Source organism: Rosa chinensis, chromosome 5 (genome assembly GCF_002994745.2).
Source record: "Rosa chinensis cultivar Old Blush chromosome 5, RchiOBHm-V2, whole genome shotgun sequence".
NCBI lineage: Eukaryota > Viridiplantae > Streptophyta > Magnoliopsida > Rosales > Rosaceae > Rosa > Rosa chinensis.
The window spans coordinates 40050419-40075162 of record NC_037092.1 but is presented as its reverse complement, the minus strand read 5'-3'; the positions used below and the strand labels follow the sequence as shown (position 1 = coordinate 40075162).

The 24744-nt window shown below is 38.7% G+C and overlaps 1 protein-coding gene and 2 long non-coding RNA genes across 3 annotated transcripts; 1 reads left to right on the top strand and 2 right to left on the bottom strand.

Annotated features, from left to right (window-relative positions):
- Positions 1-8214: 8214 nt before the first annotated feature.
- LOC121053164 lies at positions 8215-9786 on the bottom strand. Its single transcript, XR_005810942.1, has 4 exons — positions 9641-9786; positions 9505-9556; positions 8694-8762; positions 8215-8357 (listed from the first exon to the last, which is right to left on the bottom strand). It is a non-coding gene; the product is annotated as an uncharacterized LOC121053164 (long non-coding RNA).
- A 339-nt stretch (positions 9787-10125) lies between these two features.
- LOC121053163 lies at positions 10126-11721 on the bottom strand. The gene is made up of 3 exons (XR_005810941.1): positions 11360-11721; positions 10580-11036; positions 10126-10344 (listed from the first exon to the last, which is right to left on the bottom strand). It is a non-coding gene; the product is annotated as an uncharacterized LOC121053163 (long non-coding RNA).
- Positions 11722-13284: 1563 nt separating this feature from the next.
- LOC112165050 (putative disease resistance RPP13-like protein 1) lies at positions 13285-22494 on the top strand. The gene is made up of 9 exons (XM_040519759.1): positions 13285-13573; positions 13698-16945; positions 18436-18567; positions 18770-18838; positions 18940-19031; positions 20561-20780; positions 21397-21506; positions 21618-21710; positions 22166-22494. The coding sequence occupies exons 2-3, from the start codon at positions 13704-13706 to the stop codon at positions 18440-18442; spliced, it is 3249 nt and encodes a 1082-aa protein (XP_040375693.1). The 5' UTR covers positions 13285-13573; positions 13698-13703; the 3' UTR covers positions 18443-18567; positions 18770-18838; positions 18940-19031; positions 20561-20780; positions 21397-21506; positions 21618-21710; positions 22166-22494.
- Positions 22495-24744: the final 2250 nt, after the last annotated feature.

Here is a 24744-nt window from a genome sequence, read left to right as displayed (position 1 = left end):
GATCGTTGCCTTACTAAAAACCTTGCCAGGTAACAAAAACCCAGTGGGACAAAAATAACCCTGGTCAAAGGACAAAAAGAGCACAACACGTCCTTCACTCTTCGAGATCGAACATGTAGATATCATCCTCCCCCTGATGTCGACATCTCTCCCTGATTGCTACAATCATGGGAGTTCGGATAACTTTCTTAATCCGATACTCTTTACATATTTCTCGAAGGTGAATTTAGGTAACGACTTAGTAAATAAGTCCGCTACATTATCCTCTGATTGGATTTGATTTACTTCAATCTTTAGAAGTGATTATTGTTGCTGATTGTAAAAGAACTTAGGCGATATATGCTTGGTGTTGTCTCCCTTGATGAAACCTAACTTCATTTGCTCAATACAAGCTGCATTATCTTCATAAATGCATGTAGGTTCATCTGTGGTAGACTTCAAACCACAAGTTCCTCGAATGTGTCTAATTACAGACCTTAGCCATATGCATTCACGCATGGCTTCATGTAGAGCAATAATCTCAGCATGATTTGAGGAAGTAGCAACAAAGGTCTGTTTTGTAGACCTGCAAGATATCACAGTGGTTCCCATGGTAAAGACATAACCCGTTTGGGAGCGACCTTTGTGAGGGTCAAAGAGATACCCTGCATCAGCAAAACCCATCAGGACGTCGTTGTCATTTTGATGGAGGAGAGGAGGAATAGGACACCGGCCACTATGTGCAGTGGCGTCGGCAGATGTATCACAGAAATTGGCTTTTTGCCTTATGGGGTCTGATCCCAAACTTCCGTCATTTCTTTTCTCTATGTAGGGATAAAATAGGCCCATATCAATCGTACCTTTTAAGTATCAAAAGATTATCTTTACACCAATCTAATGGCGGCGTGTTGGCGCGGAAACTACCAAAATGACAAGGTAGCGGAACGTTATAACGTTCATTACGGAAGAATATGTCTCCTCGTAATCGATTCCAGGGCGTTGTGAGAAACCTTGCGCCACAAGGTGGGCTTTGTATCTAACAACCTCATTTTTCTCATTACGCTTTCTAACAAAGACCCATTTATGGCCAACAGACTTTATACTTGGGAGTGTCAGCATTATAGGCCTAAATACCTGTCTCTTTGTTAGTGAATCCAATTCAATCTGGATCGCATCTTTCCATTTAGGCTAATCCGCTTTTCGTTGACATTCTTCAACAGAGCGAGGTTCGATATCATCATGTTCTATGATTCCTTGAGCAATAGGATATGCAAACGCATCATCAAGGATAATAGAGTTTCTCTTCAACGTCTCATGTACACTAGTGTAATTCATGGAGATCTCTTTATTCTCTGAAATTGGTTCTGACATTGGAGTGTCCCCCAATGATGTCTCTTGGACATAACCACAATCCAGAATATCTTCATGAGACGGATTATCTATATCGATGATGAAAGGATCTTTTTGTGCCAAAATCGCTTTCTTTCTTGGGCGAGAATCCATCGAACCTTTGGGCCTCCCTCGTTTTCTTGCAGGGAGGCTGGCCTTAGCCACAGTGCCATCTCCACTAGGGACGGCGGCGCCATGCCTATCTCCCCTAGATATGGAGTCATATCCTCTATTTTTAAGGATATCAATCCTTGCAGGTGTGTTTGCAGCAGGTATATGTGATCTCGTCACTTTAGCGATATCAGAAAACGCATCAGGCATCGAATCTGCTGCGTTCTGAAGATCGAGTATTCTCCTCACTTGGGACTGTGCGGTTCAGGGATCAAGATGAGACAAAGTGGGGACAGACCACGACAATTCTTGTCGTTCCTTTTGAACATTAGTGTTCTTATCTCCTCCTAACGATGGGAAGATTGTCTCATCAAAGTGACAATTCGCAAATCTAGTTGTAAAGAGATCGCCTGTCAAGGGTTCTAAATAGCGGATGATCGTTGGAGAATCATATCCAACATAAATGCCTAATCGTCTTTGAGGTCCCATTTTGGTGCGCTGTGGCGGCTCTATTGACACATAAACTGCACACCCAAATATGCGTAAGTGTGAGACATCAGACTCATATCCAGTAACCAGCTGGGACGCATAAAAAGGTTGAGTGGCAGTAGGCCTCAGACGAATAAGCACGGCTGCATGCAATATTGCATAACCCCAAGCAGAAACAGGGAGATTGGTGCGCATAACCAATGCTCTAGTAACCATTTGAAGTCTTTTAATGGCGGCTTCTACGAGGCCATTTTGGGTGTGAACATGAGGAACAGGATGTTCAACCTCAATCCCGATGGACATGCAATAATCATCAAAAGTTTTTTATGTAAACTCCCCAGCATTGTCAAGACGTATTGACTTAATAGGGTGATCAGGGTGGTGAGCCTGTAATTTAATGATTTGTGCTAGGAGTTTAGCAAATGCAGCATTTCTTGTGGACAAGAGCTTGGCATGTGACCAGCGTGTCGATGCATCAACCAACACCATAAAATATCTAAATGGTCCACACAATGGTTGAATAGGTCCACAAATATCACCTTCGATTCTTTGTAAGAATGAGATATTTTCTCTAGTGTTCTTTGCATAGGATGGTTTAGATCCTAACTTTGTTAAAGAACAGGCTTTGCAAAAGAAGCAGAAAATTGGGTCAAGGAGGCAATGTTGGCGTCAAAGCCAACCTTGGGCCGCAGGGGGTAGGCAGCTCCGGCCAACGACGACCGAATTTGCATAGGAATGGCGCCATGTGGCGTCAGTGCCCTTCCTTGGACCGAATTTTGGTTTTGACATCTTTTCGTTTTGAAAAATGGATGTCCGTGTGAAGTCTTTAGTATACGGATCATCATATCACGACCTGGGTGTCCCAAATGGTCATGTCAAAGCCTATATGTGTCAAAATCCCATAAGTCATCTCTCATGACATGGTTGGATTCAATGATTCGGATAGTGGTTGCATACAACCCACTAGAGCGACACATAAGTTTATCTAATACTCGTTTATGTCCGTAGTCATTAGAGGTGATGCAAAAGAACTCTTGTCCATTCTCACAATGTGTTTCCACATGAAAACCATTGGCTCTAATATCTTTGAAACTCAACAGGGTCCTTCCGGCCCTAGGAGCATATAGAGCTTTGGTGACATTAATATTTGTGCCATTTGGCAATATAAATTGGGCTCGTCCTCTATCATGAATCAATTAAGATGATCCAGCCATTGTAGTCACAGAAGATCGAGTAGGCGTCATCCATAGAAAAAGTTGCCTATTTCGAAGAATAGTATGTGTGGTTGCACTATCCATGAGGCATTGTAGCTCTCCGGGAAACATACTGAAAATAATAAATTTCAGAATGAAAATATGTCCAAGACATTAAATAATAAAACGATACTTTATTAATAAAAATAGCCAATGATTACATCAATGTTTCTTAACCAAAGTCTAATCCAAAAAATAAAAATCAAACTTAGACAAATTGTAGTCACTCAATCCGTTCGGTAACTCCAATTTAGTTGTGACCAGGTAAGGTAAGGCGAGATTTTGGTGGAGCAAAGCTCTCTTTTAAAATCGTTCTCTATCTCAGTTCAAACCTTTCCTAGACATCACAATTAATTGGGTGAGCCTAGTGAGAAAGAGTTAATACAAAATGTCATTTATTGACTAAGGCATAATTGCCATTACATAATACTTGGAAAATAAAAAGGACTAATCTAATCAAAGTCTGCGGCATCTTTGTGCACTTCATCTCCAGCTTTGAAGTCCTCTATGGTGAGATTGACGTCTTCACCATATTCTTCTTCTTCTGCACGGTATACTTCTTGCTCCCTCAGGTCCCTATACGCCTTGTATCTTGTGGCTAGTTGCTCGCTTGCTTTGCATTGCTTGAACCAATGCTCACTTGATCCACATCGATGACACACATCATTGTGGTTGCCTCCATTTAATTGAGGTGCACGTTGTGGACGTTCCCTAGGAGGGTTGGCGCTACCACCACGGCCAGTGACGCCACGACCACCTCTCCCAAGTGTGGCGTTGCCACCACGTGTACCCACTCTAGTTTGGCAGTTACCTTCCTTGTTAGGGCGGTTGTATGGACCCACACATCCATCATGTCCCTTATTCTTCGGGTTCTACTCCTTGCGCCCTCCTTTGGGTGCATTATAATTTGCCTCATGAACTCTCTTAGTTCCAACAAGCCTTGAATTATAATTCTTCACAAGTATGTTATCATGTTTCTCAACTACAGACATAACATTGATAAGCTGATTAAACCTCGTGATCCGTCCAGCATTGCATTCGTTTCGATATTGCTTTAACACCAAGATTGTTGAGACGGGGAAGGTGGAGAGAGTTTTCTCAATTAGCTCTTGCTCTATGACAGGCTGTCCACAAAATCTCAACATGGATTTGAGGCGAAGAGCTTCTAAATTATATTCAGCAACAGTTTTGAAGTCGGGAACACGCAGATTGCCCCATTGGACCTTCAAATCAGGGAGGAGGGGATCTTGGACATTGCCAAAACGCTCTTCTAGCACTACCCATAATTCTCTTGCCTCTCTGATCGACATGTACTCCAAATGAAGTTATTTATCCATGTGTTGTCGCATCAGGATGACTGCTCGAGCATGCTGACTTGAATACAAATTTACGCAAGCATACGTATCATTGTCAAGATAGGAAAATATTATGCCCAAAGTTTATCGTACCACGGGGATTAGTGGCTAACCCACAATCCTTAGATAATCGGAAATAAAGACACTCAGGAAACAAAGAAAAAGAAAAGAAAATAAAATAAAATAACACTAATCTAAGGCACCAAGCCCTAGCAATGCTCTGTTTTGGTTTTTACCAAAGCCTAATCAAAACTAAGAGCCTAGTGATGGATATGCACAAATGAGTGGAAAAGTTTAATGCTTGAGGGTTGATTTTAGATAAACAAAAAGATAATGAATGTAAAGCAACTAATAAAAATGCAAAGAAATTAATAAAAGCGTAAACAATATAAATGGGAATGTCGGGTGCTAGGGAGGATCCTTCACCAAATCCCATGTGTCGGAAGCTAATCTAATGTAGATGCATATTTCCTATTTTGGCGGTAGTCGTATCCAAGGCGGTTCAAGGCTCAAGGACCTAAATTCCCTTTTATGGTATTCCTACTCCGGTTCAAGGGCCGTAGGAACTCACTTGGCATGAATTAGAGCCGGTTCAAGGGTCACTAATTCACATCAAGAGGCGTAGAGATCGAGGAATTAGACTACTAAGTGACCCGCCCTCGCAATCACGCAACGGGTGTAAATCACCATGCTTATAACCCCTCGAATACGAAATTGAAGGTTTCTAGCTTAGGAATTAAAGGGGGTCAAGCATCTAACTCCATCCTAGACATGCTCAAAATACACACCCTAGAGTTGACTAGGCTCCTAGACATGCATTTTAACCCAACAAAAAATAGATATAAGCATCCATCATATGAAAATTGCATCATTACATTAAATTAAACATCTTTTACACAAAATTTGGGTTAATTTGGGTTAGGGCACACAACCCTAACCCCCAACAAAGAAATTACTCACAACCCATAACTATGAACATCAAAGATACAAAATTCAAAGAGAAAAGATTATAGAAGTGTAGGAGAACACAAAGTTAACCACAATTAGCTAGGAAGCTAATATGACTTCTCTTGAATTACAACTCCCACAAATACCTAAATCTTGAATCTTGTACCTTTTGATGAATCCTTGAAGCTTGTGTGAGAAATTCCTTGAAACCCCTAAAATAAAACTAAAGAAAAGAGGAAAAATGAAGGAGTGGAGAGGAGAGAGAGCAGCCCAAAGGGGCTGCCTCTGTTTGGTGTGGCTACTGATGGTGTTCTCTCCGGTTCCCCCCTCATATGAATAGGGTTGGTGCTATATATATAAATCAAGAGAGAGGAGAGAAGGGGTGATGAGTGGTTGATGTTGGTTCAGAAGAGGGTAAGGGACACGTGGCAAGGCTGCCATGGATGAGGGGTAGAGAGTGACGTCAGAAAAATGAAAGATGAAGAGTGCTGTGCGTTTTGGCAGCAAACGGAAGAAAGAAACACTGCTCCCTCTTTACATGATTAAACCAAAGTGATTAATTGTACAGCTACCATGTGTCATCTTCTTAGTGGCTGAATTCAATTAAACTAATAATTGCTTGATTGCAAATGCCTCTGCACTTGATGTTGCTTATGATGATTCAACCACTATTAATTAATCATTATCTAATTAATTAATCATTATCCAATGATTAATTAATGAAAAGAATAATTAATTAACAGAGATTCTTCTTTTCTTCATTATTTGCTCTGATTTCGCGCCAATTTCTCTCGTTTCCTCAATTCCACTTATTTTCTACAAAATAGATAAAAGTAGATTAATTACATAATAATTGACATGATGATTAGCTTAACTCTAGTGTTTTAGATATGATAACATGCATAAAAATGCGTGTAATCACATGCTTAGTGGCTGTAGGCTCGAAAACGAGTTCCGAATTTGGTGGCCGGATTATGGGTAATATTCCCAAAGAAGTGAGGTGGTTCTCAACGTCGATCACCCAGCTATGGTATTCCGAACCTGTTGAGTCAAGCATGGGAAAGTCGAGTCTTGGTTCATTCGACATCCTGAAAATAAGAAGAAGAAATTGATTAGTATCAGAGTAAAAACTTCCACGATCACTAATAATAAGATTTCCGAGCTATGCTACCAAGAAATCAATTTCAAGTTTATTTGGATTAGACCGAAACAATGATGTTTAATATGGTCAAAGATCGATGCTTTAGGACGCTCTTAGTCCTACGATCACGAACGCTCTTAGTTCATATATAGCGTGAATCCGCACAATTCCACTTATTAAATAATCGAACCCACGTTATAGAAAGGTAGGATGGAGGAGAAGGGAGGTTGCAAATCCCCGAATAAAATAAAGAAATTTAAAAGACAAGAAAGCAGGAACTTTAATCTTTAAAAACTTACTTGTTGATTTGGGGCTTGAGTCACGCGTGTGTTGATGCAAGCGTGATGGAGCGAAGCTAACCGAGAAGATGGTGAAGTGAGGCCTGCAGCGGTGTCGGATGTGCGGGGCAGCAGGGGCTGCAGTGGTAGCGGGTGTGCAAGGTAGCAGAACTGCGGGGCTGCAGAGTGCGGGATGCTGGCAGGCTGGTGCGCTGGTTGCGGTAGGCTGGCAGGTGCACGGGTTGCGAGGGACAGATGCTAGCGTGGGCTAACTATGTGCGGTGGTTGCGAAGGCAGGGGGCGAGCATAGGGGCAGCAGGCACTCGGGTGAGCAGGGGCAGCAGGCACACGGGGGCGTAGGGGCTGTGGGGGCATCAGGTGCCCGGGCAAGGGCTTGCAGCAGAATTAGTGAGAAGAGTTTTCAAGTTTTTTTGTTTTAGGGTTTTGGTTTTTAGGGTTAGGGTTAAGGCTCGTGTTGATAACGTGTTGTAGAAAAATATGATTCGAGCAGAAATTGTGTGTTCTATTATTGATAATAAGAGCCCTTTATATAGAGATTTACATAGTACATACAAGGTAATAGAATCTAAATATAACTAAGAAATCTAGAACCTTCTCCTATTACAACTCTAGAACTAAACCCTAGTTTGAAAAGGCACACTAGAATTCAACATCCTTCAACAGGAGAAGTGTTTCTGCTGTTAATTATATCCACTAGCCTCATACATGTGTATATGCATGGACACACAAAGTCACGTGATAACTATTACTATAATAACGCTTGTATTTATTCATTTCAATTAACTCAATGAAGGTATCTAAGATAGTTCCAACTTTAGTGAAACTTTTGAGGGCTTCGCTTTATAGTAGTAGAGATTGATCCTCCACGTGGCAAAAGACATCTCCACTAGAGATGCTCTTTTACACACAAAGCAGAACAAGAGATAATAATAATAACTTAAGAAATAGATTATTTATTTTTAAATGAAGTGAAAGAAAATGGAAATGGTACTAATTGCCCCCTACGAGGCTACGATAGACCAACTCAATCCCTCCAAATTGTAGTCGATAATTGGATGGACAAGTTGGGTCCGCAACCCGGTTAAGGTATCGCATTACCTGATCTACTTGGTGCACACGCAGGTGTTTGTGGAAATGCTTGCTTCATTAACACTAGAAAGGTTGCCCGCGCTTTGCTGCAAGATTTACAATTATCAATGATTTATTAGAAGTATGTAATGGGAAAAAGCAATTCTTATATATTGGTGGAGATTGTTTAGAAAATTAATTGTTTGTGTACATAAGAATATCGTTGATTTCATAACACATTACATAGCATAATTTTCATTACACACGAAATCAAACTTTGGTGTGTGAGAACTTTTTGATGGATGGCTACAATCTGTCATCAGGGCTGCAATTCAATCAATTACTTCCATAAGTAAATACATAATAAAGTTGTATTAAGTTTGAATCAAAATCATCAAAATGAGGATAATGTGAAATAGGTAAACAAAATAATATTTGTGTTGAAGACAAAATAATATTTGAAGAACACTGCTTATATGAACAACAGGGTTTTGCTCCAAGTTCAAGCAAAATAATAACGGGGACACAGTTAGAAACACTTTAGTGCATTTGGGCACAAATTAAAATATGCATGCACATTAGAAAAGATGATTGATATGAAACCTGGGAGAGAAGCAAAGTCAATACTTGAACTGCAACAAAACTAAAATCAGAATCTCACCTTCTATCAGGGGAGGTAGTGGCGGATGGTAAAGAGTATCTTCCTTTCACGAAGCTCTTTCATAGCAATCTATGCAATTCAAAACTCGAGAAGATTATACTTGTGTAGAATATGGAAACAACATTTACATTATAATGCAGTAAAAAATGACAATTGGACCGCTCACATGTTTCTTTAACTCAAAAGAAACATAATCCTATACACACACGATAATTTCTTTCAGCTAGAAAACAGAAGCCACCAAAAGAAAAAAGAGTGTTGCATATAAACTGCAAAGCACATCATATGATCTCTTTTTCGATTTTAAAAACTGCCTTTGATAGAAAGAGACTGACAATAGTTAACAAAACATAAGATGTTAACTTGTTCTCTATAAACAACCAGAAATGTTTGTATATTGCTGCGATAATTTACTATTTGTTTTAAATCTACACCATAGTATTAGTAGATGCTCTCATGTGCCATCAAGAAAATGCACATACTCATAACACACCATTTCTGGTGTTGATGGGATTCTTCACTTTCACATGATACTCAAATTTGAGGAGTATAAACTAAACAATAAATGAGAAGCCAAAATAGAATCTCTTGTTGTTGCTAGCGATAGTAAAGCAGCAAAATAACATATCCAAAAGGAGCTGCAAGATTTAAATTGACATTATGGTATTTAACCAAAAGCAGTAAATTTCAGTACTGGAAGGGTGAAAAACTGAAAACTCATTGTATGCATTTACAAAGGGATAAAGCAGATAAGGGAACAACAGAAACAATAATCGTGGGCATCCAGAATAGGCATAGGAGAATCTTATACCTCAAGTGGGTCAGCCTCACCCTCCACCTCAACCATCACAGGGGCACTGATGCTGGTCATCCAAAAATTAGATTTGGTAAAGGGTTGGCCAAAACCAATCAATATAATTTCATACTAATAAAAGTTTAAAGAATACCTATAAATTTTGATGTTTTGGGAGGCAGTTCTGCTGGTGCCTGTTCTTCCTTGTCATCACTTTCAATGGCATCTCTAGCAAGATCATCATTGTTATCCATATCCTCCTCCTCTGCATTTTCCTGACCATTGATAAACACTGGAGGGTAGTAAATATGTTGGTGAGAAAATGCAGAATGTGTTGTTATCAGGAAATACAGCTGCTTTCTAAAGTTTGTGTATCTCAGATGGCAGTTTTCCTAATTATCAACATCAGAAGATATATAAAGTAATACTATGACCTTTTTTGAAAGAGAAAGGTAAAGGAAGGTAGTTGCGCTTCTTAAAATGGAATTGGACTAAACAATATCAGTATGCCCGGCAGGTTGGATATTGTTGACAACCCGCAATATTCGAATGATTCTGCAACCCATAATTTAACACAAATGAAATACCAAAATAAACCCCCATAACAAAAACCAACAATCTGGCTATACATACCTCAGTGAATTTGTTTAGATACTGCAGTCATTTTGCTTTAAAATCCAACAGCTTCAAAACCAATAATAATCTTTGGAAATTTTCTCTTCTCAAATAAACACAACTCCTCAGTGTAAGATCAGTTGCTGACATCTGTATCGAGATTGTAAATCCACATATGTACCCATTCTTTGTGCAACTGTCTCCATAAAGAGCGAATATCACCGTTTCGTTCTTAGAGCACCTCTGTCCAAAAGTCAAGCCACATCCAAGTTGAATTCAAAATTGTGCAAAAGTCATTCTTCTATTTCCTATTGTAACAACAGAGTGAACAGACATCACCATTACATATTGCTATTTAGACTCTTTGGTGAAAGAGATCGAACACATATAATGATATATATGATTTCAGAAAGAAGAACATCACATGCATCCACAAAAGGCAGCAAATTCAAGAGGTATACAAAACATTCAAACCTACCGATTAGAAATTTGGGGCTGTAGTCAAAACCCAGATCCCTCTCACACTCCTTTCTTTCTCTGTGTGCTTCTCCGATCAGTCTCTTTCTTGAATATCACCTCTATCTCCCACTCTCTCTCTTTGTGCGAAGCAAAGAAACAAACGCTGGGTATCTGGATCATTCATGAACTCTCTCAAGATTGCTCTCTCTCTTCGTGGAGCAATGAAAAAGAGCCACATCCAGTCCTCGTCAGGGTAGTCGGGTAAAAGCCAGCAAGAATGTAGGGGCAAAAATGTCACTATCATTCAACAGATCTCGCATCCTCTTTGCAGCAGTAGCGTCCCTACATGATGCATCTTGTTGCTGCTTCTTAATTGTATTAAAATGTTTATCTTCGTCTTTCTCCTTCGAAGTGGTTGGTTGCAGACTGCCTTTCCTCAAGTAATACTGCTCAACCTTGTTCACTCTTTTCTCAAGCTGCAAATCCACCACAAACTAATCAATCCAAGAAATGCAAAACTGTATAATTGAAGAATAAATCATAAAGACAACTGTTTAAATAGAGATAATAGCTGACAAAAAAAAGCGACAATAGCTATAATCAATGCGAAAACCCATTGGAGTAGCACAACATATAACAACAAACAGATTAGATAACAAAACCAATACTGATATATGTCCTATAAAAGCCAATATTAAAGGTCAGTAAATAATTCAACTCAAATCAATAGCTATTATCAATGAAAAAATCAATGATAAAAGCCAATGCTTCAGAGTTCTCATTTGGACTTATCCTCCACCTTCTCCAACGCTTGAGCTTCAGGGGTTTCTGAGTTCATAATTATTTGTTTCCTTGTCGAAGCAAATTGCAGGCATATCTGGAAGCAAGATAATAAAGAAGAAGCATATGACTACATTTCAAGAAATATTCATATGACAGTATAGTACCCTTTAAGTCTCTTTTACCAAATTTTCCAAGCCACCTATAGCTCACTTTGTTTTTCAATATAATTCCAATTAAGGTTAAATGATTAGAGTATACACCTCCAGTTCTAAACTCACTTTTACTTTCTCACACCCCAGAAAAACACACACAATTTGACAATTTGATTTTCCTAAGATCAAACTCTTGAGAACGAAAATCGAAAGGTCAAACCTTCGAGAACCTCTTATTAACATCATCATCCAAGCATTGTCCCGGCAAGACTCAAAGCAGCCTGTGCACCTTCTGCTTAAACAAAAACCATGAACCAAATCAATAGACAGATAGCAATTAGCAAACCATAACTGCAACATATAAAATTTCTATAAAAATGTTTTCTCAAGATAGCTGTCCAGAAAAAAAAAAATCAACCCAAATAAATTAATGATAGCTATGAAGATCATGGGGTACCTGGACTCCTGGATGTGAGATTATACAAATCCCTCGGCATGATCTAACAAATTTGAGGAGCTGATGTTGCCAAGAATCCTCAGGTGCAGGTACCCAACCTTAATTCTTGTCAGAGAAAAACATGGAAATTGTTAGCAAAATCAATATTCTGTTTAATCAATACCTCCGAGCCCAAATCCTAAATCAATCACATAGGACGATTTACACTGATTTTGAAGAAATCAATTAGATACCTCCTAAAATGAAGAAGATCGCCATCTCCATAAAGCTGGAGCTTTGTCTCTCTTCGAGGAAGCTCAATAACCTCGTGTCGAGTGATCAAATGCAGGTTAGAGACGGAATATTGATTTGAGATGGAAATCAATCCCTTTGCCACAGAAATTTATCCTTGCTGCATATCAAATCAAACCCCCAAGCACCAATTTCTTCGATTACAGACGGATATCAATTCCCTCTGCTCTCTCTCTCTCTCTCTCTTTACCTCTCGGTGGAGTGAAGTACCATAGACACGACAGCACTGAGCATCCCCAGGTGTCGTAGCAAGAAACAGCATGCACCGAGCAGCACCCCAGGTGTCGAAGCAAGAAACAGCATGCAGGGGCAAAATCGTCTTTCGTCCATTACCGGCTCGGCTCCAGCCGGCACTGTTCATAAGCCGATGAACAGTGCGTTGAGAATTAGTATATAGTAAATTCTGAATCTGACGAGTGATAACCAAAGCACTGAGTTTGTGTCTGTTTATTGCTCAAAATATGGTTTATACTCCAAAGTATTTGCAGGAAATTAGCAAATTACAGTTCTTCATATCTTCCTCATCATTCTTGGAAGTATGGTTTAGTACTTGAAATTACGTACATCATGTGTTTGTATCTGTTTATGCTCAAAATATGAGTTGATTAGACCCATAATAACTATCTATTTACAGACATAGTGCAGTTACCCAATCACAGTTTGCTATATCTTCCTCATTCTTAAAATCAACTGTTTAAATCTAAGTTACAAAAATGGGTTAATTAAAAAGCAAATCCCTGATTCTGCTAATTAACCGGCATAACTATGGATATTAAAGTTTATACCAACTGTTGGTTTTGCTGATATTGTAGATGCTTGTTGCTCTTGTTGATAATAAAGTTGAAACAAATAATGTATACAAACTTATAAAGTCTCAACAACCAATGTAAGGGTTGTTTCCTTTTGTCTTCTTCACTAAATGGAATCTGAGGTGTATGTGTTATCAGCATTATGGAAATTCCAGATAGAAAATGTATAAAACCCATGACGACGGTCTAATTAGGAACTCAGTACACAGATACCACCAATTATAGGATTAAATATTTGATGAGCATGACGGATATACTAATTTATGGATCAGATGGGAGAAAAAGCGTTGCTGTTATGTGTACTCAATTGGTTGCTTTCACATTTTGGTCTTTAACCACTACGCATTCTGTAAATTTCCTTTGCTTTTCTCAAAGGTGAAACAGACTCATCCTCCTTTTGCTCTTGTTAAGTCAACTCACATTCCATTTGCAAAGGAGAAGTAGGAACGTTGGAGTAAACGGAGAGACATAGATCACAGGAAGCTTGCAAAGGCGATCGGATCTGTAGCTTGTTTTGATAGGTACTACTAACAGCTTTGAGAATGATAAATCTAGTTCAAAATAAATGTTGAGGCTCGTTTTGATCTCTTATAATTTGAGAACCATTTCGAATTAACGAACCATTTTGGTTTTCTGTCTAATCAGGAAACCATGGCTCTGGAAATTGTGGGTGGTGCTTTTCTCTCTTCTGCTCTTGGTGTTCTGTTTGATAGGATGGCTTCCCGTCCGGTTGTTGACTTCATCCGAGGAAAGAAGATCACCGCTGGGCTGCTCCATAAGTTGAAGATTAAGTTGTTGTTGGTTAATAAGTTGCTCGATGATGCAGAGGAGAAGCAACTCAGAAACTCTAGAGTCAGGGAATGGCTTGATGAGCTTAAAGATGTTCTCTATCATGCAGACGACCTGTTGGATGAGATAAAGACTGAAGCTCTGCGTTGCAAGATGGAACAAGAAGATTCTGGAAGCAGCAGCACAAATCAGGTACTCAAGTTTAGTTCTATTTCCATTCAAGAACTTGACAAAAGTCTGGAACCCAGGATACTGGACGTTCTTGACAGATTAGAAGTTATTGTCAACGAAAAAGATGTGCTTGATTTGAAAGAGGGTGTTCAGGATAGACCACAAGCAAGACTGCCTACAACTTCTTTGGTAGAAGAGTCTAGTGTATATGGAAGGGATGAAGAAAAGGAGGCCATTATCAAGTTATTGTTAGCGGATGGTATGACTGGAAATAAGAAAGATGTGCTTCCAATTGTGGGCATGGGTGGGGTTGGAAAGACCACCCTTGCTCAACTCGTATACAACGATGACAGAGTCAAGCAACATTTTGACCATCAATCATGGTCCTGTGTTTCAGAAGAATTTGATGTTATCAAAATAACACAGACAATTTATGGGGCAGTCACTTCACAAACTTGTAATATCACAGATTTAGACATGCTTCAAGTTAAACTAAAGCAGACGTTGTCAGGGAAGAAATTTCTTTTTGTTCTCGATGATGTTTGGAACGTGAATTTAATGAAGTGGGATCTCTTGAGCCGACCCTTTGAGGGTGGAGGTCATGGAAGTAAGATCATTGTCACAACACGTGATGAAGGCGCCGCATGCAGGATGGGTACCGTTCCAAGTAAACATCTAGTGCAACTATCTGAGGAAAACTGCTGGTTGTTGTTCTCAAAACATGCCTTCAAAAATGCAGGTGTTACTGCAGATCCTTCGCATGAAGTGATTGGAAAACAGATTGCTCAAAAGTGTAAAGGACTCCCTTTAGCTGCAAAATCACTTGGGGGTCTTTTATGTTCTGAACCAAATATTGAGAAATGGGAAGAAATATTGAACAACGACATATGGGAGTTGCGAGATAAAGAGAACGACATTTTGCCAGCTCTATGGTTGAGCTACCATTATCTACCTCCACATCTGAAGCGTTGTTTTGCTTACTGTTCCATATTTCCTCAAGATCATAAGTTTAACAAACCAGATCTGGTTTTATTGTGGATGGCTGAAGATCTCTTATCGTCAAAATCGAAGACTACAATTGAAGAAGTTGGAGATAACTACTTTGATGATCTAGTGTCAAGGTCATTTTTCCAACCAGATCATTTTTCTGGTAAGCCAATTTTCACAATGCATGACCTTATCCATGACTTAGCAAACTTTGTCTCCGGAGAGTTTTGTGTTAGGTTGGAGGACAATGACCCGGTACTGGAAAATGCCGGCAACAGTCGCCACTTTTCATGTGTAACCGGCAGTTTTGATCAATGGGACAGTTTGTATGAAGCCAAGTATTTGAGGACCTTTCTAGTGGTATCAGATTACATAAACCGTCCCAACTTAGATTTTGATATATTCCTGAAGCTTCAGTGTTTAAGAATGCTCAATTTGTCAGGGTACAGGATTGGTGAGCTGCCTAGTTCAATTAGCAAGTTGAAGCATCTAAGGCACTTGGACTTGTCTGACACATCAATTAAGAAGTTACCTGATGAAATGTGTACTTTATATAATTTACAAACGTTATTGTTGTCATATTGTTATTCTCTAGTTGAGTTGCCAACTGATTTTGGAAGATTAATCAACCTGCGTCATCTTGATATCAGATACACACAGATAGAAAAGATGCCACCAAGGATGGGCAAAATGAAAGATCTCCAAACATTAAGAGGTAAGTTTGTCCTAGACAAATACACTGGTGATAACATTGTCGAGATTAAAGGGCTTCAGCAGTTGCGCGGAACACTTTGTATATCTGGGCTTCGCCATATTTTGCATGTCACGGATGCCTTGGAGACCAACATGAGAAAGAAGAAGCATCTGGATGAATTAGTTTTGGAATGGGGAGGCAAGTCTGGTGACACCGACGATACACAAAAAGAGAGAGATGTGCTGGAGAACCTCCAACCTCATACAAATCTAAAAGAACTCACCGTTCGATCTTACGGGGGCACAAGATTTCCAGGTTGGTTGGAAGATCATTCTAGTTTATCTAATCTGGTTCGTCTTCAACTTCTGGACTGTGGAAATTGTTGGTTGTTGGCATCAGTTGAGCAGCTACCCTCCCTACAAGAGCTTGAGATTGAAGGATTTAATGGAGTGGTGAATGTGGGTTCCAAGCCTTTTCCGAATCTTCGTAAGCTTAGTCTGAGGTCCTGTCCCAAGGTAACCCGGACCTTCATTTTAGCCTGCTTCCCAAAGCTTGAAAGCCTCGAATTGAAGGATGTTAATGTAGAATCTCTTAGTTCCTCTACACTCCTCTCCCTTGTCAAACTTTCAATAGCTTCATGCCCAAATTTTGTTTGTTTTCCCGATGGAGGGCTGAATGCGCCGAACTTGGAGACCATAGCAGTCCATACCTGTCTGAAACTGAGGTCATTGCCGCAACACATGCACAACCTTCTCCCATCTCTCAGGCGCTTGTTCGTATATTGTCCAGAATTGGAATCATTTCCCGAAGGGAGATTGCCGTCTAAGTTGGAATACCTGGGCATCTGGCGTTGCAAGAAACTCCTCATTGGAAACCCCCGTATGCAGTGGGGTCTACCAACACTCACCTCTCTCAAATTCTTGAGCGTCGGCTTTCAGGAATGTGAACACATTGTGGATTCATTTCCCGACGAGGGACTGCTGCCCACCACTCTCTCACGACTCGAGATCTACAGTATTTCGAAGCTGGACGGCAAGGGGTTTAGACAACTCACCTCTCTTAAAGAGATGGAAATTGGCAATTGCCCTGAACTCCGGTGCTTGCCAGATGAAGGGCTACCCACTTCTCTTTCTGATCTGAACATCTATGATTGTCCTTTACTAGAACAACGTTGCCAGAGAGAGACGGGGGAAGATTGGCCCAAGATTGCTCACATCAAGAGCATTCGAATCAATAACAAAGAAATGCAACGGTAATTATCCAATGCTCAGTTCTGGTACGGTTTAGTTAGTAAATTCTCCTCTCAACTGCTTCTTATAAACTCTATGATTAGCCAATTACCTCTCTTTCTCAATGCATTTGTTCATTTCTATACATCGTCATTGTTTTGACGCGCTTAAACCTCTACCTTTGAATTCTTGTATAGGCTGCATGTGCTTTGTAATTCCGTAATCAAATAATTCCACTGCCAAGTATTTCCTGTCGATGTTGGACAAGGTTGCTTCAACTACTGTTGCCTCTGAAAATCACCTCGGCCTATACAGCCGAGGGATCAAGGAACAAATGTCCTTCTTGATGAATAGATGCGGAGCGTGCCAGCACACGGCCAGAAGGCCAAGTGTGCAACTGTAGGTGTAGTGGATGTAGATCTGACATATCAAGCAATCGTTAGCCGAGGAAGGAACTTATTCTCAGCTGCGGTTCGATGCCTCTAGAATAAGGACTTGGTGGCTGAAGGTCGGGCGAGTTAGGTGCGGTCGTGAGAGTATGAGTAAATATAAGATTAATAGCTACTTATGCGACTACGAATAGTAAATAGCACGATCAAACAAGTAAAGCATAAAGACAATAAGGAGCAAATAAAAATAATACCAACGAAACTAAAAACTGGAATGGCCGCCAATCATTGACTATTGTTTGAAAGAAAACAAAGAGAACGATTCAAAATCAATACTAGGCTACAAGAAAGGTAAAGTAACTGAGATTGTAACTAGCAGAGCAAATAAACTAAGGAAACAGACGGAAATTCTACCTACGCAAACGGTAAGACGAAATAAGAAAAGCTTGATGGCTTGAGTTTTTGGAGTTGTGTGTGTGTTGTCTTCTGTCGATGCTTCTATTTATATCGGCTGCTTTGTGACTTGACTGATCTCTTGACTCTTTGAAGTTGAGTGGAATTCGGCCTCCTCTTGGCTCAGTGACTCTATCTTGATTCGGCTTCAATACTTATCGTCGGCTGACTTGACGCTGGACTCTATCCGGATCGGCTGTGATGGTCATCATCAACGGCTGTAATTAATCCTGAAGTAGGATATCTTGGATTGAACTCTCCTTATCGGCTGACATGAACTTCAAGTCGACTGAAACACTACTAGATCAAATTTCATCTTTTATCGCTTATCGGCCTCTCTGACAATCGGCCATTATCTTTCTAAGTTGAGTTCGGATTGGAAACCAATTAGAGCATTGGCCAATGGGCTTTCAGACAATAAATCAATGACTACGGGCCGGCCGATAACCAATAACCTAGCTTCGTCTGACTCATCTTGGACTAACTGAAGTGTCCACTTATTCATCGGCCAACATTTCTGGCAACCAGCCCAAATACTTGTTGAGCGGCTCATTGTAATTAGAAATCATTCAATAACTATGCACATTAGCTACGTCCGAGTGGCCATGCAAATGCGGGTACAAACAACTACCTTTTCTTCTGAACATAATTTACATCCTTCAATTTTTTAGGTTCTGAATTAGTGGTGCTATCATGCGAGTACGGGACTGCGGCTGGAGGAATGATTGCAATCGATGCATACAGGATTTTGTTTTCTACAAAACAAAAAAGGTCACAAAAGAGGATGTGTGAAAATTTTCCTGGTAATGCCCAATTCATCCATGGCTACACATTTGTCAAGTTCCATGGATTTCAGGTGTTCAAGTATCTCATTTTGATCATGTACTGTTGAATGTTAAAAGCAAAACTGAAGATAAAATATTTCCTTATGTATCAACATGTGTATTCATAGTCTAATACTCTTAAACTAGTACCAAATCAGCTCTTTTTACAAATTTTTGGCAGGGTTCTCAATGTTATGTCTTCATTGTGGTCCAAATCAGAGTGTTTGCAAATATGAAGCAGTGATTGAAAGTATGCAATTTCTCTTTTTTTTTTGTTTCTTTTTGTCTTTCCCCTTCATTTTTTTTTTTCCATTGACACTTGGTTGTTTTATTATTTTCAATTTTTGTCAGGTTTCCTGGTTGATTCGGTACTATCCAAGTTCTAGGTACAGTTCTGAGCCAAGCATTCTCTATGCAGATCTTCTTTTCTGAAGTTTTCTTAGGTACGTTATTTAAACTTGTATGCCTTGGTTCAAATTTGGACTTACTATATGTGTCTTTATGACTAATTTAGTTTGTGGTTTTTTATCTTCAAATTCCTAAAATCAAGGAAATTGCCGGTATCGAATCACCATATCTATTTTAGCGATGCGTTTTAAGAGATGAACTCCATATATGCACACCATCTGTTTGTGGAAATGCATGCTTCATTATCTTTTCTAAATTTGATGATGGATGACCAAATTATTGAGTTTACTTATTGTTTACTTGAAAGTGTAACTGTTTTGCTGTTTCTTTCTCGTCTAATACCATTCAGTAATCCAATTAATAAAAAGATAGTGGAGTTGGCTCGCATTGTTATACAGTTTAGATTGATTTTACTCATTAGAAAGTCTCTAGAACCTCCAGTGTATAGACCCATGTATAGCACACACATAATGTATTCAGATCATGGAATCATAGTTCTCTATAGGGTGTTTCTAAATGTACCCAGCAAATTTCTTAATAGACCCAGCAATTAGTTATATAAATTAATAATTATTACTTGTTTATTATGAAATTACAAAAAAGGACACATTTGAAAGGAAGAAAAACTATTTCTATACCCAGCGAATAAACCTTCTCTTCTCTCTCACACCGCTACAGCAGTGAAAGGAAGAAAAACTATTTCGTAACGGTCCACTGACGCTCTGGCCCGGGATTCGTTAAAAGAAGCGTCGCCACCAGATGCCTCACTATTCTTGTTACTACAGGTGCCTTTGCCACAACAGCAAGACATTCTACCATTTGAGAATCAAATTAAATTAAACCCATGATTCTCACTTCACTTCCAGTCTGAAGATCAGTAAAGGAAAGGTGGAATATAACCGTCAAAATCACAAAACAACAACAATAACACCACCACTTGCAGGCTTGCAGCAAAAAGAAGATAACAACTCCCATCTATTTCGCAAGATTCTGCGTCCCGTTATATATGAAAAATTAGAACGGCTGGAAAAGAAAGTGTCTAACAGCGTCAGCAAGCGAAACCATCAGTGAATTTTTTTTTCGATCAAAATGAAAATTTGATTTAATAAAGCAACTTGATCATACAATTTAAACCAATACATCAAGAAATCAATGTCAAATGCAGAAACTCTTCTTCAGTTCTTTAAAATCACTGTTTGAATTTGGGTCAGAAAAATATGTTATTTAAGAAGTGGAGTAGATCAACACGATTAGATCTAAGAGACTCTTAGGAATGCTTAGAAACCCTGTACACAGATAACAAAAGTTATATGGATCGATTAAATGTGAAATAGTTCTTAGGATACTTGAGCTTAGCATACAAATAACATATATTTCTTTGAATAATTTCCAGACTTAAGCCACCTTTCTTTTCTTCGGAACTTATGCATTGGTGAATGAGATATATGCTGCTGAACATAATTCATCTCCTTCAAGTTTCAGGTGTTGGATTAGTAGTTGTTTCATTGGACTGGGCCGGTACCTTCTTACAGATGCTTTTTTTTTTTTTTGTCTCAATTTGCAGGATTCCCTCCTCTCATAATTGCCAGGGCAATGTTTGCTGTTGTATATAGGCTGTTGTTTATGTCAGGATTCTCTACATTATGTCTTCATTGCAGACCAAATCAGAGCATTTGCATATCTGAAGCAGTGGTTGGAAGTATATAGGCTGCTGCGTGTATATAGGCTGTTGCTTTCTAATAAAGGAAACTGTCACAAACAAGATGTGTACAAAAAATTTCCTGGTAATCCTCGATTCATCCATGGCTGCACATTGCTCAACTTTGATGGATTCTAACTATAAGTGGCAACATATATCATCCTGAGCAGGCACATACTCTTGAATGTTAAAATACCAAAAACATTCCCTTATTTGTATGTCAAACTGTGTGTTCATAGTCCTCTGCTCTATATCATCAAATTTGACAGCTTTTTGCGGTCAAAGTTAGAGCGAATTAGGGTAGGATTCTCTACATGGAAGTACTGTGGACTGAGTTAGATTGAGAGATTGAAAGAATTAGCATGCTTCTAGTACTTCAGGCACCACCTCCAATTGTTGAATATTAACTTTCAATCCTTACAAAAGTAAATGAAAATTTCTACTTGCATTTCTAAGCATTGTCTACATGCATTTTCTCTTCCAAACTTGTCTAAGCCCTCATTTGGTTTAGAATAAAATTGATGGGAAACTTATTCCTTTTATCTTTTTTTTTTTTTTATAGGGATGGGAAATCAAGATTATGTAATGTTTGGGTAACACTAGGAAAGCAAACAGAAAATTAATAATATTTAAGACACTGTTGACATTTACCACTTATAATATCAATATTTTATTACTAAAATAGTGTAATTTTTTGCTAGAGTTGTGTAAATAATGTTAAGAAGTGACACAGTGAAATGAATCCCAATGATGACGATGGGATCCATTCGGAATGTAGGAGATGGAATTCTGTGAGGAAGTAGTGGAGTTGGTGAGTTTAATTATATCCTACCGCTGCTTTGTTTTCATTTTTTCTTTTTTGAGTGGGTTCTGTGGTATGTACTAGTATGTAACTGTGTTTGTTTTGTAACTGAAATGGTAGGATATGCAAAAGAGAAATCAAGTGACAAGTCTGCACAGAAGTCTGCAATTAAGGCTTCCAAAAAATCAAAGAATTCTGATGCTGCACATCAGGGTTAGTAATTCATTCTATCACTTTTTATTTTTTATTATTTTTAGTCTACTAAAGCTGTACTTAATTGAAAAAAGGAAAGTGAAACAATGAAATCATTTAAATGCAGAGAGTTTGTGATTTTAATTTTATATTACAGTTACTGAGAAATTTAGTAATGACAATGCATGATAATGCATAACAATGTGGCTTCATGATTTTTTGTTTCTTATTTGATAATCAAACTTATAAATCTGTCAATTGTCATTTCCTCACAGATTGTGTCATCACAATTGTGGTATGCTGTTGTTAATGAGAGTCTTCGAAGTGTGATGTGATTGTGAATCTGTGATCTACTCATTGAGTCATGTTATTAACTGATTGAGTTATCACTTTATCATATTATTAGATTTTAATTGTGAACACAAATAATTTAGTGAACTACTGGAACTTATGTTATTGGTTTTGAGATTGTGTAGGGAAGCAACTTTTGTGCCTGCTAATTGATTGCTGGCTTGCTGCAAGTGGAATGGATATCTTATTCTGCTTCAATATGCTTGTAGAAGAAGTACCGAGGCAGTAATGAATTTGCGAAACAATGTTCAAATCTTCATTTTTTTTTTCTTTTCTATTTGCATTTCAGTGTAATGTTATTTTCTTACGACAATGAGAGTAGATTACTAGACAATCTCATGTTATAATCTTCAAATCTTGCATTAGAAGTTTGTCTTTCGACACTAGCATGAAACTTTCAGAGATTCAAGTTTCATAAACACTTTTCAAATTTCATTACTTATTTGATCTTTCATGTCTTTGTCACACTTGTGGCTTTGTGTTGGCATTGGAATGTCGTTGTTTGTGGATTAGATTACATTTTCTCAGAGGAAATTGAGGCTGCCTAACTATTTTGACTAGTCATGTTGTTTGGGTTCGAAAACCTAGAAAATTTGGACCCAAATGTTCTCGGTGGTTTTGCTCGGTCCCTGAAAAACCTGCTGGACTGACCCGTGCCCAGTCATATTCCCAAACCCAAGTTGTATCGAAGTACCTTATATCAATTAAGAGATGAACTATATTTATGCACACCATGTGTTTGTGGAAATGCATACTTCATTTAATTCCTGAATTGCTCATTATGTTTATGTTAAAATGTATTTGTTTTCCTGTTCATTTCTTGTCCAAAACCATGAAGGTTTAGATTCAGAAATCCAATGAGTCACATTGAAGAGTCTGGCCTTGCATAGTTATGAAGTATCGAGTCGATGGGACTCGCTGGAGTCTGTAGAACCTCCGGTATGTACGCCAATGTACACAACATAATGAAAGTACCGAAATCACAGGTCTCCACATCTTCCTCATTTTTGAAATCAACTGCTTGAATCTGGATTTCAAAATTGTGTTATTTAAAAACTGCAATAGATCATGACCTTAAAATGTAAGTGGCTTTTAGCTAATCCTTTATTAATGCTGATCGACCATCATAACCAGGGCTATTTAAGTTTATACAAACTGTTGGTTTTGCTGAGATTCTGGATTTAGATTATTTTCCGTACTCACAGTTGTTAAGAAAGTAAGGAAAAATAATGTAGTCAGAGTTTCTAACGACTAATGTGTTAACAGTATTAAAATGTTTCCTTTTGCCTTCTAAAACTAAATGGGATTTGTGACCTATGTTATCTAGTCTTCGTATCAGCCTTATGAAAAATCCAGATAAAGAGTATATTAAATCCATGAGGCCGGGCCATGACTATTATGTAATTATGATACCTTATGAATATACTAATTTAGGCATTAGACGGAGAACGACGTGTTGTTGTTTCTTTGAGAATGATGTATTTGGTGAATTTCCTAACCTTTTCTGGAACGTGAAAATCACTCATGCATCCTTGTCTTTCTTTTTGTTTCTTTGAGAAGGATGTATTTGGTCAGGACTTTTTCTTTTTTTAACGGACATTATTATCCAAGTAACTTCCAAAGTGAAGAGGGAAACAAAACTGAAACTCACTCTTGAATTAGCTTTATCCTAGCGGCTGAGCTCAATAATATTCGAACAAACTAAAATACTAACCTAACCCTTGTGATGAATTGAGCAAGTCACCTGATTAATTTGATGAGAACCATAAATGCATTTTCATAGCTAGAAGCATTTAAATTCTAGAGTCATTGACCTTTTTTTTTTTTGACTTTGTCAAGGGGAACCTAAAGGCTTCCTAGGCCCAAGATAAACCCCTTCGGCGCATGTGAAATGCTCCAACTGTGCATTGCAGCACAGTGCCTCGCCACTTTGACAGCTTCGGGGTTCGAACCTAGGTTGGGAAGCACACCCAACTAGGCAAGAACCACTAGGCCACTTGCAGTGGTTGAGTCATTGACCTTAATTGACCATATATAGTTGTTGCGTAACTAGACTTGAGGGTGTATTTAATTCAGATAGATTAAGGCTTGTATTTGACTTTTGAAGGACGCGCAATATGCATTCTAATTCATGAATGACATATATTTTTGACATTTCAATCTTAATTTCGCAGATCAAATACGCACTTGATCCAATCGTTCTAACTATTAGCATTTTTTGAGATAGTATAATCATAATTTTCTATTTTCTATCATTGTGGTTAAGAAATATATGAAAGGAAATGAGGAAATCAAAAGTGTAACAATTACCAAGATTTTGGATCTAGCTTTTGCTATACTGTATTGTAAAATGCATATGGTCTAAGTTCCTCTAATTGGAGAGACCGCCTGTGTTAGGACCATCCTCTACTTACCCTAAGTACCCTTCTTTTGTAGCCCAAGTTGAGGCAAGCCCAAGCACTAGAATTGTAGCAGGCCCAGTTAGTTGTAGCTCGTGACATGGCAGGTGGTCCTTTGCCACATGTTGTTTGCCAGCTGTATGAGAAGATACTCTCATTCCATATATTTTGTAACTGAACCCAATTGAAGGGCAGACATGAATATGAATTGAAGTTTATTTCTTCCTTCTCTTAGCTTTTATGATTTATCCCTAATATGTGCCTATCATCTGGTATCAGAGACCTCCAATCCATGAGGGGCCACC

What these genes read in the sequence shown, in the direction of transcription:
- LOC112165050 (XM_040519759.1), top strand. Translation starts at nt 13,704, where the DNA reads ATGGCTCTGGAAATTGTGGGTGGTGCTTTTCTCTCTTCTGCTCTTGGT.